The sequence below is a fragment of the Carcharodon carcharias genome, chromosome 11, assembly GCF_017639515.1.
Source record: "Carcharodon carcharias isolate sCarCar2 chromosome 11, sCarCar2.pri, whole genome shotgun sequence".
Lineage (NCBI taxonomy): Eukaryota > Metazoa > Chordata > Chondrichthyes > Lamniformes > Lamnidae > Carcharodon > Carcharodon carcharias.
The window spans coordinates 5,743,322-5,759,471 of record NC_054477.1 but is presented as its reverse complement, the minus strand read 5'-3'; the positions used below and the strand labels follow the sequence as shown (position 1 = coordinate 5,759,471).

Below are 16,150 nucleotides of genomic sequence, written 5' to 3'. Positions count from 1 at the left end.
CCAGCCAGGGTTCCTGGATTGTTGCCAAGTTGGGAAGCACATGTCAGCCAAGGGTAGAATCCCACTCAACCGTTAGAATCAGAGCTGGGAAGTGGATTGAATTGTGGATTGGAAATGAGGAAAATGGGATCAGAATGTGGGTATAGACCAAGGTCAATGACTGATACAATTACCTGTTGACAGTGACAGAGCAGTGAGTCACCACCACAATCCGTCCAATGACATGTCACATTCCAAGCAATGAGGCAAAGAGAAAATAAACAAACGAAAACAAGGCAACACACGGAAGTCATGTGGTTCTCCACACACGAAAGGGAAGTGGTTTTGTAAAGATATAAACAGATAGCTGACAGGGATCCAACATCGACAGTCCAAAGCTCTGTAACTCAAACCTGCCACAGAGAGACTGCTGATGTCAACCGAAACCTTCAGGAACCACCAGATCGGTGAGAATTTGCACTTTTCTCGCTTTAGGATAAAAGTGATAGAAAATGTGGATACAGTAAAAGATAATCTCAAGTTTATAAATTAATGTGGACACGTTCTGGTTAATGACTCTCGTGCCACTACAAACTGTTTATCATCATTTACTCTATCTAAATTAGGGAGTGTTTTGATGGGACAAATACTATAAACTGTTTCCAGGGCAGGAGGGTCGATAACCAGAGGATACAGATTTAAGGTAATTGGCAAAAGAACCAAAGTGGGAGATGAGAATTTTTTTTAACGCAGCGAGGACTACAGTGTGCTTGCACACGAATAGGGGAGAGAGCTCATCCTGAGTGAGACACAGCCAGAGTGAGTGTGGGTATTGGCAAGCTGGTGCACAGTGGGAATTCGGTGCATAGGAGAAGAAGTGCTCTTTGTGTTTTTTCTTTGCTATCCAACTTCTTAAATCTTCAGAGAGTGGACTTGTCCTGCTGCAGCAGTAGAGGCTACTGTAGTAGTGGGTAAGGTCGGGTAAGTATTTACTACTTTCATTGCTTATAGTTTAAGGTTTTTTTGTGGTTTATAGTTTGTATATTCTGTAGTAACACGGACCAGGAGAGAAGGGCCCTTGGGTAATTGATTTAAAAGGTTTAATTTAAAGGGATAAATCATGGCAGGAGAGCTCAAAGCCGTGGTGTGCTCCTCGTGCTCCATGTGGGAAGCCGAGAATGTTTCCAGTGCCCGGGACCAGCATGTGTGCAGGAAGTGTGTACAGCTGCAACTCCTGGAAGCTCAGGTTTCAGAGCTGGAATGGCAGCTGGCGACACAGTGGAGCATCCGCGAGTCTGAGAGCATCATGGATAGCATGTTTAGAGAGGTAGTCATACCGCAGCTGAAGGGACTTGAGGAAGGTAGGGAATGGGTGACTACCAGGCAGTCCAAGAGAAACAGGCAGGTAGTTCAAGAGTCCCCTGGGTTCCTGCTCGCAAATTGGTATTCCATTTTGGAGGCTGATGAGGGCACTGGTTCCTCCAGGGAGTGTAGTCAGAGCCAAGCTTCTGACACCATAAGCAGCCTGTCTGTACAGGAGGGGAGGAAGAGCAATAGTAATAAGGGATTCTATAGTCAGGGGAATAGATAGGCACTACTGTGGCCATCAACGTGACTTCAGGATGGTATGTTGCCTCTCTGGTGCCAGGGTCCGGGATGTCACTGACTGGCGGCAGGGCATCCTGAAGGGGGAGGGTGATAAGGCAGAGGTCATGGTACATGTTGGTACCAATGTCATAGGTAGAAAGAGGAATGAGGTCTTGCATCAAGAATTCAGGGAGTTAGGCAGTTATCTAAAAAGCAAGACCTCTCGGGTTGTAATCCCTGGATTACTGCCAGTGCCACATGCTAGCGAGCTCAGAAATAGGAGAATAGCGCAAATGAATACGTGGCTTAAGAGTTGGTGCAGGAGGGAGGGTTTTAGATTCCTGGATCACTGGAACCATTTCTGGTGAAGATGGGACCTGTACAAGTGGGACAGTCTACATCTGAACCACAGCAGGACTAACATCCTTGCGGGTGGGTTTGCTAGTGCTGTTGGGAGAAGTTTAAACTAATTCAGCAGGGGGAGGGGACACAGAATGTTAGCAGAATAGGGACACATCATAATACAGTAAAACAATCAAGTCAGAGGAAACACAGCTGTATTAAGCTTCAAGGGAGTAAGGGAATGCTGGATGGCCTCTACTTTAATGCCAGGAGTATTACAGGTAAAACGGATGAGTTAAGGGTGAGGAATGACACGTGGAATTGTGATTTGAGACATGGTTGAGGGAAGAGCAGGATTGGCAGCTCAACATTCCGGGATTTAGAATCTTCAGGCGAGACAGGGGAGGGGGTGAAAGAGGAGGAGGCGTTGTATTATTAGTTAAGGAGTCTGTTACTGCAGTAAGGAGAGATGATATCTTGGAGGGGACATCAAATGAAGCTTTGTGGGTAGAGCTTAGGAATAAAAAAAGGGGCAGCCACATTGTTACGTGTTTATTATAGACCTCCAGATAGTCAGCGGGAAATTGAGGAGCAAATATGTGCACAATTTGTGGAGGTGTGTAAAAACAATAACAATAGGGTAATTATATTAGGTGATTTCAACTTTCCCAACATTAATTGGGATAGACATAGTGTTAAGGGCTTGGATGGAACGGATTTCTTAATGTGTACAGGAGAACTTTTTAGGTCAATATGTAGAGGGTCCAACAAGGAATGGTGCAGTGCTGGACCTAATTCTGGGGAATGAAGCCGGACAGGTGCCTGAGGTGGTGGTGGGGGAGCATTTTAGAGATAGTGACCACAACATGGTACAGTTTAAGTTTGTTATGGACAAAGAAATAGACAAGTTGCAAAAAAATGTTTTGGATTGGGGGGAGAGTGGCTTTTAGTAAAATAAGGCAGGATCTGGCCAAGGTAGACTGGGAACAGCTATTTGTGGGGGAAATCTACAAAGGAGCTGTGGGGGGTGTTCAAAAAGGAAATGGGGAGGGTACAGTCTCAACATGTTCCCTCTAGGGTGATAGGAAGGAGTAACAAGCCCAGAGAACCATGGATGACCAGAGATATTCAGGTTACGATGAGAAGGAAAAGAGGCTTTTAGCAGGTACAAGGGAAGCAAATCAGTGGAGGCATTAGTGGAGTACAGACAGTGCAGGGTGAAGCTTAAGAAAGCAATTAGGAGAGCAAAGAGGGGATATGAGAAAGCCTTGGCTGATAAAAGTAGGGAAAATCCCAAGATATCCTTTAAGTATATCAATGGGAAGAGGATAACCAGGGAAAGAGTAGGGCCCATTCGGGACCAAGGGGGCAATCTATGGGTAGAGCCAGAGGACATCGGTAGAGTGTTGAATGAATACTTCACATCCGTCTTCACCCAAGAGAATGAGGATGAAGGTATCGAACTCTGGGAGAGAGACTGCGAGGTTCTTGAGCAAATTGATATAGGGAGTGACAAGGTATTGGAGGTGTTGGCAGGCTTAAAAGTGGATATATCTCCAGGTCCGGATGATTTGTGTCCCTGACTGCTGAGGGAGACAAGGGAGGGGATCGCAGGGGCTCTGACCCAAATTTTTAATTCCTTTCTGGCCACAGGGGAGGTACCAGAGGACTGGAGAACAGTTAATGTGGTTCAACTATTTAAGAAGGGTTGCAGAGATAAGCCAGGGAACTACAGGCCAGTGAGTCTCATGTCAGTGGTAGGGAAACTATTGGAGAGAATCAATCTCTAATTGGAGAAGCAAGGTTTGACCAGGGATAGTCAGCATGGCTTTGTCAGAGGGAGGTCATGCCTAACAAATTTGAATTTTTTGAGGGGGTGACCAGATGTGTAGATGAGGGTAGTGCAGTTGATGTTGTTTATATGGATTTCAGCAAAGCCTTTGACAAGGTCCCACATGGGAGACTTATAAAGAAGGCAAATGCAGATGGGATACAGGGTAATTTGATGAAGTGGATTCAAAATTGGCTTAGTTCTAGGAGGCAGATGACAGAAGGATGCTTTAGTGACTGGAAGCCAGTGTCCAGTTGCATACCACAGGGATCTGTGCCGGGTCCCCTGTTATTCATCATTTATATAAACGACATAGATGACTATGTGGGGGGTAGGATTAGTAAGTTTTCGGATGACACAAAGATTGGCCGGGTGGTTAACAGTGAGTTTCAGCGTCTTGGGCTAAGGAAGATATAGACGGGATGGTCAAATGGGCAGATAAGTGGCAGATGGAATTTAACCCTGAAAAGTGTGAGGTGATACACTTTGGAAGGAGTAATTTGACAAGGAAGTATTCAAAGAATGGCATGACACTAGGAAGTTCTGAGGAACAAAGGGAACTTGGCATGTATGTCCATAGATCTCTGAAGGCAGAGGGGCATGTTAGTGGGGTGGTGAAAAAGGCATATGGGACACTTGCCTTTATCAATCGAGGCATAGGTTACAAAAGTAGGGAGGTCATGTTGGAGTTGTATAGAACCTTGGTGAGGCCACAGCTGGACTACTGTGTGCAGTTCTGGTCACCACATTATAGGAAGGATGTGATTGCACTGGAGCGGGTGCAGAGGAGATTCACCAGGATGTTGCCTGGGATGAAACATTTAAGTTATGAAGAGAGGTTGGATAGACTTGGGTTGTTTTCACTGGAGCAGAGAAGACTGAGGGGCGACCTGATCGAGGTGTACAAAATTATGAGGGGCATGGACAGGGTGGATAGGGAGCAGCTGTTCCTCTTAGTTGAAGGGTCAGTCACGAGGGGACATAAGTTCAAGGTGAGGGGCAGGAGGTTTAGGGGGGATGTGAGGAAAAACTTTTTTACCCAGAGGGTGGTGACGGTCTGGAATGCGCTGCCTGGGAGGGTGGTGGAGGCGGGTTGCCTCACATCCTTTAAAAAGTACCTAGATGAGCACTTGGCACGTCATAACATTCAAGGCTATGGGCCAAGTGCTGGTAAATGGGATGAGGTAGGTAGCTCAGGTGTTTCTCACGTGTCAGTGCAGACTCGATGGGCCGAAGGGCCTCTTCTGCACTGTGTGATTCTGTGATTCTGTGTTATTGTGATCTGAAATGCGCTGCCTGAAAGGGCGGTGGAAGCAGATTCAATCATAACTTTTAAAAGAGAATTTGATGAGTAATTGGAATAGGGTAAATTGGCAGGGCTATGTGTGAAAGAGCGGGAAATTGGGGCTAATTGAATATATCTTTCAAAAAGCTGGCACAGACACAATGGGCTAAATGGCCTCCTTCATAGAATAAAATAGCACAGAAGGAGCTCGTTCAGTCTATCAACTCTGCTTAGGCTCATTTGATGAGCAATCCATTTGCCCCCATTCTTGCCCCACTCCATAATCCTGCATTTTTTTCCCCGTTTCAAGTATTTATCCCAATTCCTTTTGGAAAGTTACCATTAAATTCCCTTCCACCGCCCTTTCAGGCAGTGCATCCTAAATCCAGCTGTTCATTGCCAGACGAAGGTTTTCCACATGTTGCCTCTGATCCTTCCGGCCAACTTTAATTCTTGTCAAAAAGCAGAATACTGCCAACGCTGGAAATCTGAAACAAAAACTTGCTCAGCAGGTCAGGCAGCGCGAGCAGTTCTAACGAAAGTTCGTTGATCTAAAACGTTAACTTGGTTTCTCTCTGCACCGAGGCTGCCAGACCGGCTGAGTTTTTCCAGCATTTTCTGTTTTCCCATTAACCCTGTTCTCTGGTTATCAACCCTCAGCCATTGAAAGTTTTCTCCTTATTTATCAAACCCCTTCAAGTTTTTAAAGACCTCTATTAAATCTTCTCTTCTCTAAGGAGAGAAATCCCAGATTCCCCAGTCTATCATTCTGTGAATATTCTGCTTGTTTATTTGCAAAGGTGACTTGGCTAGAGCAAAGTAACAGGGTTTCAATGATAATTCTCCACTGCAAAGGGTGGGAGGGCCAGTCAGATGCTGTGTAACTACAATCACCAGGCTTTATTGTTTAAATTCTGCTCCAGTAGGTGAAACATCCTTAAGGGGATGAGCAGAGTACTCAGTGTTAGAGAAACAGCCCCTGCTCTTCTTCGGAATACTGTAGAGCCAAGGGATCTTTTTCATCCATCCACCTGTGCAGGCAGATGGGACCTTGGTTTAATGTCTGATCCAAAAGATGGCACCTCTGACAATGCGGCACTGCCTCAGTACTGACCCTCTGACAGTGCAGCACTCCCTCAGTACTGACCCTCCGACAGTGCAGCACTCCCTCAGTACTGACCCTCCCACAGTGCAGCGCTCCCTCAGTACTGACCCTCTGACAGTGCAGCACTCCCTCAGCACTGACCCTCTGACAGTGCAGCACTCCCTCAGCACTGACCCTCTGACAGTGCAGCACTCCCTCAGCACTGACCCTCTGACAGTGCAGCACTCCCTCAGCACTGACCCTCTGACAGTGCAGCACTCCCTCAGCACTGACCCTCTGACAGTGCAGCACTCCCTCAGTACTGACCCTGTGACAGTGCAGCACTCCCTCAGCACTGACCCTCTGACAGTGCAGCACTCCCTCAGCACTGACCCTCTGACAGTGCAGCACTCCCTCAGCACTGACCCTCTGACAGTGCAGCGCTCCCTCAGCACTGACCCTCTGACAGCGCAGCACTCCCTCAGCACTGACCCTCTGACAGTGCAGCACTCCCTCAGTAATGACCCTCTGACAGTGCAGCGCTCCCTCAGTACTGACCCTCTGACAGTGCAGCGCTCCCTCAGTAATGCACTGGAGGGTCAGGCTAGATTTCTTTGCAGGCAAATCCTGGAATGAGTCTTGCACCCGGAACTTTGTGTATCAGAAATGAGAGTGTGAACAACCGAGTCACAGGTGACTAATAGGAATTAAAATTGAACAAGTCAGAGATTTACACTCCAGACCATTTTCTTGAAATATTTTTTGTTCTTTTATTCCAGGACAGGAAATACTCTGGCCCAGTGTGATGTCTTTGTTGATGCTACTGAATGGATATGTCACTGCTCATATTTCAGATGATGGAGCCAAAGACCGAGGTAACTACAGAGAGAGAGAAATCTCCCAGGGTAACAAACCTGCTGCTCAGTTGACAGGTAGACTTGGGAATTGCTGCTTTAGTCCACGGAGATGTGATGTCAGTTGCAGCGAGGAGAGTAGTGAGGACAGAAAATACATTTACATCCCGATATACGAGACTAATGGCAGAAAGAGACCAGCTGCTACATTGAACCAGCGCCGCATTTGTAATGGGCGGAGGATCCTGATTAACATTCCCTCCCAATCTCCCTTTCCTTCAGTTCCCCAGTGCTCAACAAGCATGTCATCTCCTGGGAGAGGCAAAAAACCCCCCCAGTGATAACAAGAGAAAAGCACTCAGGGAAAGTCCTCCCTCTCCCTCCCCACTAGCCTGATTGAAGCCAGCCCAGGAGAGCACATGGACCATCCCTTTCACAGACACTGACTCAGTGGGTAGCACTCTGGCCTCTGAATCACAAGGCTTTGGGTTCTGGTCCCACTCTTATGCTCGAGCACAAAACTCAAGGCTGAGACTCCAGTACACTACAGAGGGAGTGCTGCACTGTTAGAGATGCTGCGCTTCAGATGAGACATTAAACTGCAGTCCCGTTTGCCTGCTTGGGTTCATGTAAAAGACACCATGATGCTATTTTGAAGAGGAGCAGGGGGATTTCTCCCTGGGGCTAATATTTAACCCTCAATCGACATCACTAAAAACAGATGAAGGCAAAATACTGCAGATGCTGGAAATCTGAAACACACAACAGAAAATGTTGGTCTGGCAGCATCTATGGAGAGAGAAGCAGAGTTAGCATTTCGAGTCTTTATGGACTCCTCTGAAGAAGGGTCATATGGATTGGGAGCGCTCTTTCTTCTTTCATTTACAGGATGTGGGCTTCGCTGGCTGGGCCCAGCATTTATTGCCCGTCCCTCGTTGCCCCTTGAGAAGGTGGTGGTGAGCCGCCTTCTTGAACCGCTGCAGTCCATGTGGTGTAGGTACACCCACAGCGCTGTTAGGGAGGGAGTTCCAGGATTTTGACCCAGCGACAGTGAAGGAACGGCCGATATATTTCCAAGTCAGGTTGGTGAGTGGCTTGGAGGGGGAACTTCCAGGTGGTGGTGTTCCCCATCTATCCGCTGCCCTCGTCCTTCTAGGTGGTAGAGGTTGTGGGTTTGGAAGGTGCTGTCGAAGGAGCCTTGGTGGATTCCTGCAGTGCAGTTCGCGCAGAGGGGAGTGGAAATCTGGAACTCTGCACAAAATGCTGCTGAGGCCTGGGGTTCAAATGAAAAATTCAAAATGAGCTCTGTTAAATGGCAAAGATAGGAACCAAGGCAGGTGGATGGAGTTACAATCCTGATCAGCCATGATCTAATTGAATGGCAGGACAGTCTCAATGGGCTGAATGGCCTCCTCTTGTTGCACTGCTTGGCGGCAGGTGGACTGTGTTTGCAGTTTTCGGCCCCATGTTGTCTATTGAACATGTCCAAATAAGTTCTTTCTGTCCTTGCAGATTCTGGAAGGTATGGTGCTCCGAAAATCATCCTACCAGCCAGCACGTCCATAAACGCTGAGCTGGGTAAGTACATGCGTCATTTGCCCCGTGAATCAATGGCACGAGAACCACTGCTGTAATTGATGGCTCTACCGGCACAGGTATCGAGCTGGACAGAGTAAGACAAACGCTCTGGGTTTATTCCCAGACTGTGCTGAGCTAACTGGGATATTGCAACCAGTGGCAGAACTGTTACCCTGGGGAGGAAGTGGGGAGAGAAAAACATAATCAGACATGGGTAGGAGACTATAAGTGTTAAAGTAAACCAGTAACAGCTGAGGTTCGGTGGGAAGACCTCCCACTGCTCAGGAACAAGGTTGTAAGTTCAAGACTCACTCCAGAGACTTGATCCCAGGCTGACACACCCAGTACAGTACTGAGGGAGTGCCGCACTGTCAGGGTCAAAACTGAGGGAGCGATGCTCTGTTAGAGGGTCAGTACTGAGGGAATGCTGCACTGTTGGAGGGTCAGTACTGAGGGAGCGCTGCACTGTCAGAGGGTCAGTACTGAGGGAGTGCTGCACTGTCAGAGGGTCAGCACTGAGGGAGTGCTGCACTGTCAGAGGTCAGTACTGTGGGAGTGCTGCACTCTCAGAAAATCAGTACTGAGGGAGCGCTACACTGTCAGAGGATCAGTGCTGAGGGAGTGCTGCGCTGTCAGAGAATCAGAACTGAGGGAGATCTGCACTGTCAGAGGATCAGTATTGAGGGAGCGCTACACTGTCAAAGGATCAGTACTGAGGGAGTGCTGCACTGTCAGAGAATCAGTACTGAGGGAGTGCTGCACTGTCAGAGGTCAGTACTGTGGGAGTGCTGCACTCTCAGAAAATCAGTACTGAGGGAGCGCTACACTGTCAGAGGATCAGTGCTGAGGGAGTGCTGCGCTGTCAGAGAATCAGAACTGAGGGAGATCTGCACTGTCAGAGGATCAGTATTGAGGGAGCGCTACACTGTCAAAGGATCAGTACTGAGGGAGTGCTGCACTGTCAGAGAATCAGTACTGAGGGAGTGCTGCACTGTCAAAGAATCAGTACTGAGGGAGTGCTGCACTGTCAGAGGGTCAGTACTGAGGGAGTGCTGCACTGTCAGAGGGTCAGTACTGAGGGAGCGCTGCACTGTCAGAGGGTCAGCACTGAGGGAGTGCTGCACTGTCAGAGGTCAGTACTGTGGGAGTGCTGCACTCTCAGAAAATCAGTACTGAGGGAGCGCTACACTGTCAAAGGATTAGTACTGAGGGAGTGCTGCACTGTCAGAGAATCAGTACTGAGGGAGTGCTGCACTGTCAGAGAATCAGTACTGAGGGAGTGCTGCACTGTCAGAGGGTCAGTATTGAGGGAGTGCTGCACTGTCAGAGGGTCAGTTCTGAGGGAGTGCTGCACTGTCAGAGGGTCAGTACTGAGGGAGTGCTGCACTGTCAGAGGGTCAGTACTGAGGGAGTACTGCACTGTCAGAGGGTCAGTACTGAGGCAGTGCTGCACTGTCAGAGGGTCAGTACTGAGGGAGTGCTGCACTGTCAGAGGGTCAGTACTGAGGGAGCGCCGCACTGTCAGAGGGTCAGTACTGAGGGAGTGCTGCACTGTCAGAGGGTCAGTACTGAGGGAGTGCTGCACTGTCAGAGGGTCAGTACTGAGGGAGTGCTGCACTGTCAGAGGGTCAGTACTGAGGGAGCGCTGCACTGTCAGAGGGTCAGTACTGAGGGAGCGCTGCACTGTCAGAGGGTCAGTACTGAGGGAGCGCTGCACTGTTGGAGGGTCAGTACTGAGGGAGTGCTGCTCTGTTGGAGGGTCCTCACAGATGCCAGTGGATTCAAAACAGCAATATAGCAGCATAGTAACATTCAGTACATAATAGTTAAATTTAATGTATTGTAGATCACCATGCACACCATATAAATATGAAAATCAGAGTATTTAAAGTAATTTGTAAAAACATTATCATTTTAGATACTCATGGAGGTTTCAGCCAAGTTCTCCAGATTCTCTGGTGACAGAAGACAGTGAAGGTGCCCCTGTCCCCAACCCCTCCCCATCCCCACTCACTTATTCACCAGCATTTCTTCCCCACCTGCCCACCCTTCCAAATCCTGCAGGCTGCACTGCTTTCGGCACTATTCCAGCAACAGCACTGAAGACTTGTGCTCCAGAACTTGCCGCGCCCCTAGGCAAGCTGTTCCAGTCCAGCTACAACACTGGCATCAACCCGGCTATGTGGAAAATTGCCCAGGTATGTCCTGTACACAAAATGCAGGACAAATTCAGCCCACCCAATTACTGTTCCATCAGTCTACTCTCCATCATCAATAAAGTAATGGATAGGATCATCAACAGTGCTATCAAGCGGCATTTGCTTAGCAATAACCTGCTCTCTGATGCCCAGTTTGGGTTGTGCCAGGGTCACTCAGCTCCTGACCTCATTACAGCCTTGGTTCAAATATGGACAAAAGAGCTGAATTCCCAAGGTGAGGTGAGAGTGACTGCCCTTGACATCAAGGCAACATTTGACCGAGTGTGGCATCAAGGAGCCCCAGCAAAACTGGAGTCAATGGGAATGAGGGGGAAAACTCTGCACTGGTTGGAGTCATACCCAGCACAAAGGAAGATGGTTGTAATTGTTGGAGGTCAATCATCTCAGCTCCAGGACATCACTGCAGGAGTTCCTCAGAGTAGTGTCCTCGGCCCAACCATCTTCAGCTGCTTCATCAATGACCTTCCTTCCATCATAAGGTCAGAAGTGGAGATGTTCGATGATGATTGCACGATGTTCAGCACCATTCATGATTCCTCGGATACTGAAGCAGTCCATGTCCAAATGCAGCCACACCTGGACAATATTCAGGTTTGGGCTGACAAGTGGCAAGTAACATTCACACCACACAAGTGTCAGGCAATGACCATCTCCAACAAGAGAGAATCTAACCATCACCCCTTGATGTTCAATGACATTACCATCACTGAATCCCCCACTGTCAACATCCTGGGGATTACCATTGACCAGAAACTGAACTGGACTAGCCATATAAATACTGTGGCTACAAGAGCAGGTCAGAGGCTGGGAAGCCTGCAGGGAGTAACTCACCTCCTGACTCCCCAAAGCCTGTCCACCATCTACAAGGCACAAGTCAGGAGTGTGATGGAATACTCCCCACTTGCCTGGGTGAGTGCAGCTCCCACAATACTCAAGAAGCTTGACACCATCCAGGACAAAGCAGCCCCACTTGATTGGCACCCCATCCACAAACATTCACTCTCTCCACCACCGACACACAGTAGCAGCAGTGTGTGTACCATCTACAAGATGCACTTCAAGAATTCACCAAGGCTCCTTCGTCAGCAGCTTCCAAACCTACGATCACAGGACAAGGGCAGCAGCCACATGGGAACACCAGCACCTGGAAGTTCCCCTCCAAGTCATTCACCATGCTGACTTGGAAATATATCACTGTTCCTTCACTGTCGCTGGGTCAAAATCCTGGAACTCCCTCCCTAACAGCACTGTGGGTGTACCTACACCACATGGACTGCAGCGGCTCAAGAGGGCAACTCACCACCACCTTCTCAAGGGCAACTAGGGATGGGCAATAAATGCTGGACCAGCCAGCAATGCCCACATCCCACGAAAGAATTTTTAAAAAATCCTCCCGCTCCCCGACTTCGCCTGTCGAAACCACAGCTCCACCAAGTGGCCAGCAGCAGCGCTCCCTACTGACGGGATGAGGGACAGCAGTCAGATCTGGGCTGGCACGTTGCTGGGTGGCAGTGCCCCGAGCCTGCCCCTTAGCACCGTTATTGGCAGAGCTTTTCTAGACTTTGACCCTCACTCCTCCTGGCTCTGGCCGGCGAATGTCAGAGAAAAGTTATTAAGAAAAGGCGGACTTCCATTATTCAAATGGCAAAAACGTCTCGTCCCTGGTGGTTTCAGAATGCTTCCTGCAGTTGGGTCTCTTCAGTAGTGTCTGTTTCACTGCACCTTTTAAGCATAGCCCCCTGTTATCATGTAAATACAGCAGCCAAAATGTAATTTATGCCCAGAAAAGGGGCCTCGGTTTAAAGTCTTAGCTGAAAGATGGCACCACTGACAGTGCAGCACTCTCTCAGTACTGCACTGGGAGTGTCAGCCTGGACTATAGGACTCAATAGTACGGAGTGGGAGCCGAATCCGCAACTTTCTGACTCGGGGCGGGGGGCGGAGTGCTACCTGCTGAGCTACCCCACACAGCTGAACACCTTCAAACTGCACCACGATAGTTATTCTTCCAGGGCAGGAATGTTACACACTGAACAGGGGCTAAACCACCCAGCCATTTACAAACTGAATCTTTTGTTTCCCTGTAGGGAAGTCACTGGAGTTGACCTGCCAAGCAATTACTGGCTATTCCGACAAATTCTCCACAATTATTTACTGGTTAGCAAATCAACAATTCATCGAGGATGTGTTTGAGGACAGCAGAGTAAAAGAAGGAAGAGAAGTGTAAGTTTAAGACATTAAATACAACCTGGTGCAAAGATCTAACTAGGGCTGTGATCCCTGAGTCATCGTCTTCCTTACCCACTGTCTAATGGCCCACTGGAAACTCCATGCCCGGGCTGGCCCATGATAATTGGTGGCATGGATCAGGTATTGAGGAGTAGTTTGGTGCCGTAGAAGGTGGGGATGGTACCCCTACGATTGGGTGGGGAGGGGTGAAGTTGGGGAGAGGGAGGGTTTACACCAGTGTTGGGCCTCTGTTAAGGTAGTTCCAGAAGTGTCAACAGACAGAATTAGTCACTGAGCCACAAAAGGGAATAATAATAGGGCAGGTGAACAGAAACTTGGTCAAAGTGGTAGGTTTTAAGGAGCAGCTTAAAGGAGGAGAGAAAGATAGAGAGGTTGAGGGAGGGAATTCAAGATCTTACAGCCTTGGCAACTGAAGGCATGGCCGCCTACAGTGGAGTGATTAAAATTGTGAGGGCAGAATTGGAGGAGCCCAGAGATCTGAGTGTTGTGGATATAGAAGAGGTTACAGAGACAGGGAAGGGGCCTCACACCGGCTTGTGCGTGAGGCTGATGCCGATGGCTATTTTTTTAACATTGCAAGTGGAGTGAGAGTTGCAGCAAGTCGGGCGAGCATCCTTCTCCGGGATTAATGGTGCTTAACCTGCTAAATTCCAATTGATCTTGAAGTAACTGTAGCCACTTGCTCAGCCAATATTGCCACTGGAAATCACTGTGTCCTGTCTCTTCCATCCCCAATAGATTCCTGGCTGAAAATGGAAAAATGCTTATCCAGAAGTGTCTGAAGTTTACCAAGGTCACACCAGAAGATTTCAAGACTAACTTCGCGTGTGCTGTGATGAATCCCAGTGGAAGCTCAGTGAAAAACATCACTTTAGGTAAGTGAGCAGCAGGTGGCGGTATTGCTGCACAATCGAGAGCAGCTTCAGAATATGAGGGAAGTGAAGATTGTAGCTTGTCAACCGCATTTGAAGGAAAGAATTTACATTTCAACAGCATCTTTCACCACTTCAGGATGTCTCAAAGTGCTTTAAAGCCAATAAAGTTTAGTCACTGATGTAATATAGGGAACTGTGGCAATAATGTGATATGAGTTTTAGTGATACTGGATGAGGAATAATTACTGCTCAAGACACCAGTGATAACTCCTCTGCGCTTCTATCAAATACAGCACCTCCGACAGTGCGGTGCTCCCTTAGTGCCAACCCCCTCCGACAGTGCGGTGCTCCCTTGGCGCCGACCCCCTCTGACAGTGCGGTGCTCCCTCAGAGCTGACCCTCTGACAGTGTGGCCCTCCCTCGGAGCTGACCCTCCGACAGTGCGGTGCTCCCTCGGAGCTGACCCTCCGACAGTGCGGTGCTCCCTCAGAGCTGACCCTCCGACAGTGCGGTGCTCCCTCAGAGCTGACCCTCTGACAGTGCGGCGCTCCCTCGGCACTGACCCCCTCTGACAGTGGTTGGAGATGTTCAACAGAAGTACCAAAGCCACATACGACAATGGACTTGTGGTTCCAATTTTCCTGAGCAGATGTGCATATTCCAAGTTGCACAAGTTTTCTTCATTGCTTTGACCCAGTCCCAGTTCCTGCCATTGACTTATGGGCAGTCAATGAGTGAGACACCTGACAGTAACAATGCTTTAATACGACTAGTGATAACTGAATAAAAATAATGGGTTAAACTCATCTCCCTTCTCGTCACTAAATTACAGTGCAAAAGAAGAAATCACTCTCAAAGACTAGCCCATGCAGAGGGAACTGGTAAGAATTATCATTTTTTGATGAATTCCTTTTCCCCTCCCTTAGAAAGTTCTTCGCTCTGGACAGATTTTCCTTCAATATTACTACCTCTTTCAATTAACTAGACTGACAAGGTGCAGTCTGAACCCACAGTCAATTTTTTTTACTCGTCCATGGACGTGGGCATCGGTGACAAGGCCAGCATTTATTGTCCTTCGGAACAGCTAAGAGTGAACCCCACTGCTGTGGGTCTGGAGTCACGGGTAGGCCAGACCGGGTAAGGATGGCAGATTTCCTTCCCCAAAGGACATTAGTGAACCCGATGGGTTTTTGTGACAACCCATGGCTTTTATTTATGAAACTAAGCACTCTCCACAGCATCTGCAAAGAGAGAAACAGAGTTCACGTCAAGCCGCGTGTGACTCTCCATAACAACCAGATGCTGACTGACCTGCTGGCTATTTCTAGTACTTTGCATTTTTATTTCAGGTTTCCAGCACCTGCAACATTTTGTTTTTATTATGGTGGCATTCTCAAGGTCGCCATAACCAAGACTTGATTTCAATTCTGGTGGGATTTGAACCTCTGGATTATTCACCCGAGCCTTTGAATTATTAGCCCAGTGAGACATTACCACCATCTTCTAATGCCTTCATCAAGGGATGAACTAAATCTCTCTATTCTGGCACTAAACCTGAACCCTTCACTCCTCAACTGTGACACTGCCTCCTACATCCATGTCCAACTTTTCTACCACGCCAAGCTTGAGTCCCTCCAATCAGGTTTCAGCCCCTGTCATGGCAATGGAACAGTTCTGATCAAAGTCACAAATAACATCCGTGACAATGGATCTCCTGCCTAGAGCAGTGGAAGCAGGTTCAATATGGAATTGTAAATGGGAATTCAACAGAAAAAAATCTGCAGGGCTATGGGGGAAATGAGCAGGGGCGGTGGCACTAATTGGGTTGCTCTTTCCAAGAGCCAGCACAAGTACGATGGGCTGAATGACCTACTTCTGTATTGTGTGATTTCAGTCAGGTTTTTTTTGTTTTCAAATTTTGCAGCAGTGGAAATCGGAGGCTTCTCCACAAGCTAACAACAACGACGCAGGGAAAGATTCAGTGATGTGAAGTTATAAGAAACAATGCTGGAAGCAAGCTAACACTGTAAAGGCTACATTCTGCATCGCTGCGATGAACCGCCTAAAGCAACAGGGAGATATCCCAAGGACTGACAGACCTCAACATCTGCTACCAACCACACCACTGTATAGTGCATGAAAATTAAACAGAACAAATTCACACTCTACCTGGACATGGGCTCGTTTCATTTTGGTATCATTCTCATTTTGGAGGTGACAGCCTCCAAAGTAAGTCGTGGATCATGGTTTCAAGTCCTACTTCGAA

At 48.2% G+C, this 16,150-nt stretch overlaps 1 protein-coding gene across 2 annotated transcripts; it reads left to right on the top strand.

Annotated features, from left to right (window-relative positions):
- Positions 1 to 294: 294 nt before the first annotated feature.
- On the top strand, positions 295 to 16,050 carry LOC121284202 (interleukin-1 receptor accessory protein-like 1-A). 2 transcript variants are annotated; one of them, XM_041199461.1, is made up of 7 exons: positions 295 to 446; positions 6,888 to 6,983; positions 8,475 to 8,540; positions 12,847 to 12,982; positions 13,748 to 13,884; positions 14,717 to 14,765; positions 15,809 to 16,050. In XM_041199461.1, exons 1-7 carry the CDS (start codon positions 413 to 415, stop codon positions 15,867 to 15,869), a joined length of 579 nt encoding a protein of 192 aa, XP_041055395.1. In that variant the 5' UTR covers positions 295 to 412; the 3' UTR covers positions 15,870 to 16,050. The 2 variants fall into 2 exon arrangements, with proteins under 2 accessions (XP_041055395.1, XP_041055396.1); XM_041199462.1 differs by lacking the exon at positions 14,717 to 14,765.
- The last annotated feature ends 100 nt before the right edge of the window (positions 16,051 to 16,150 follow it).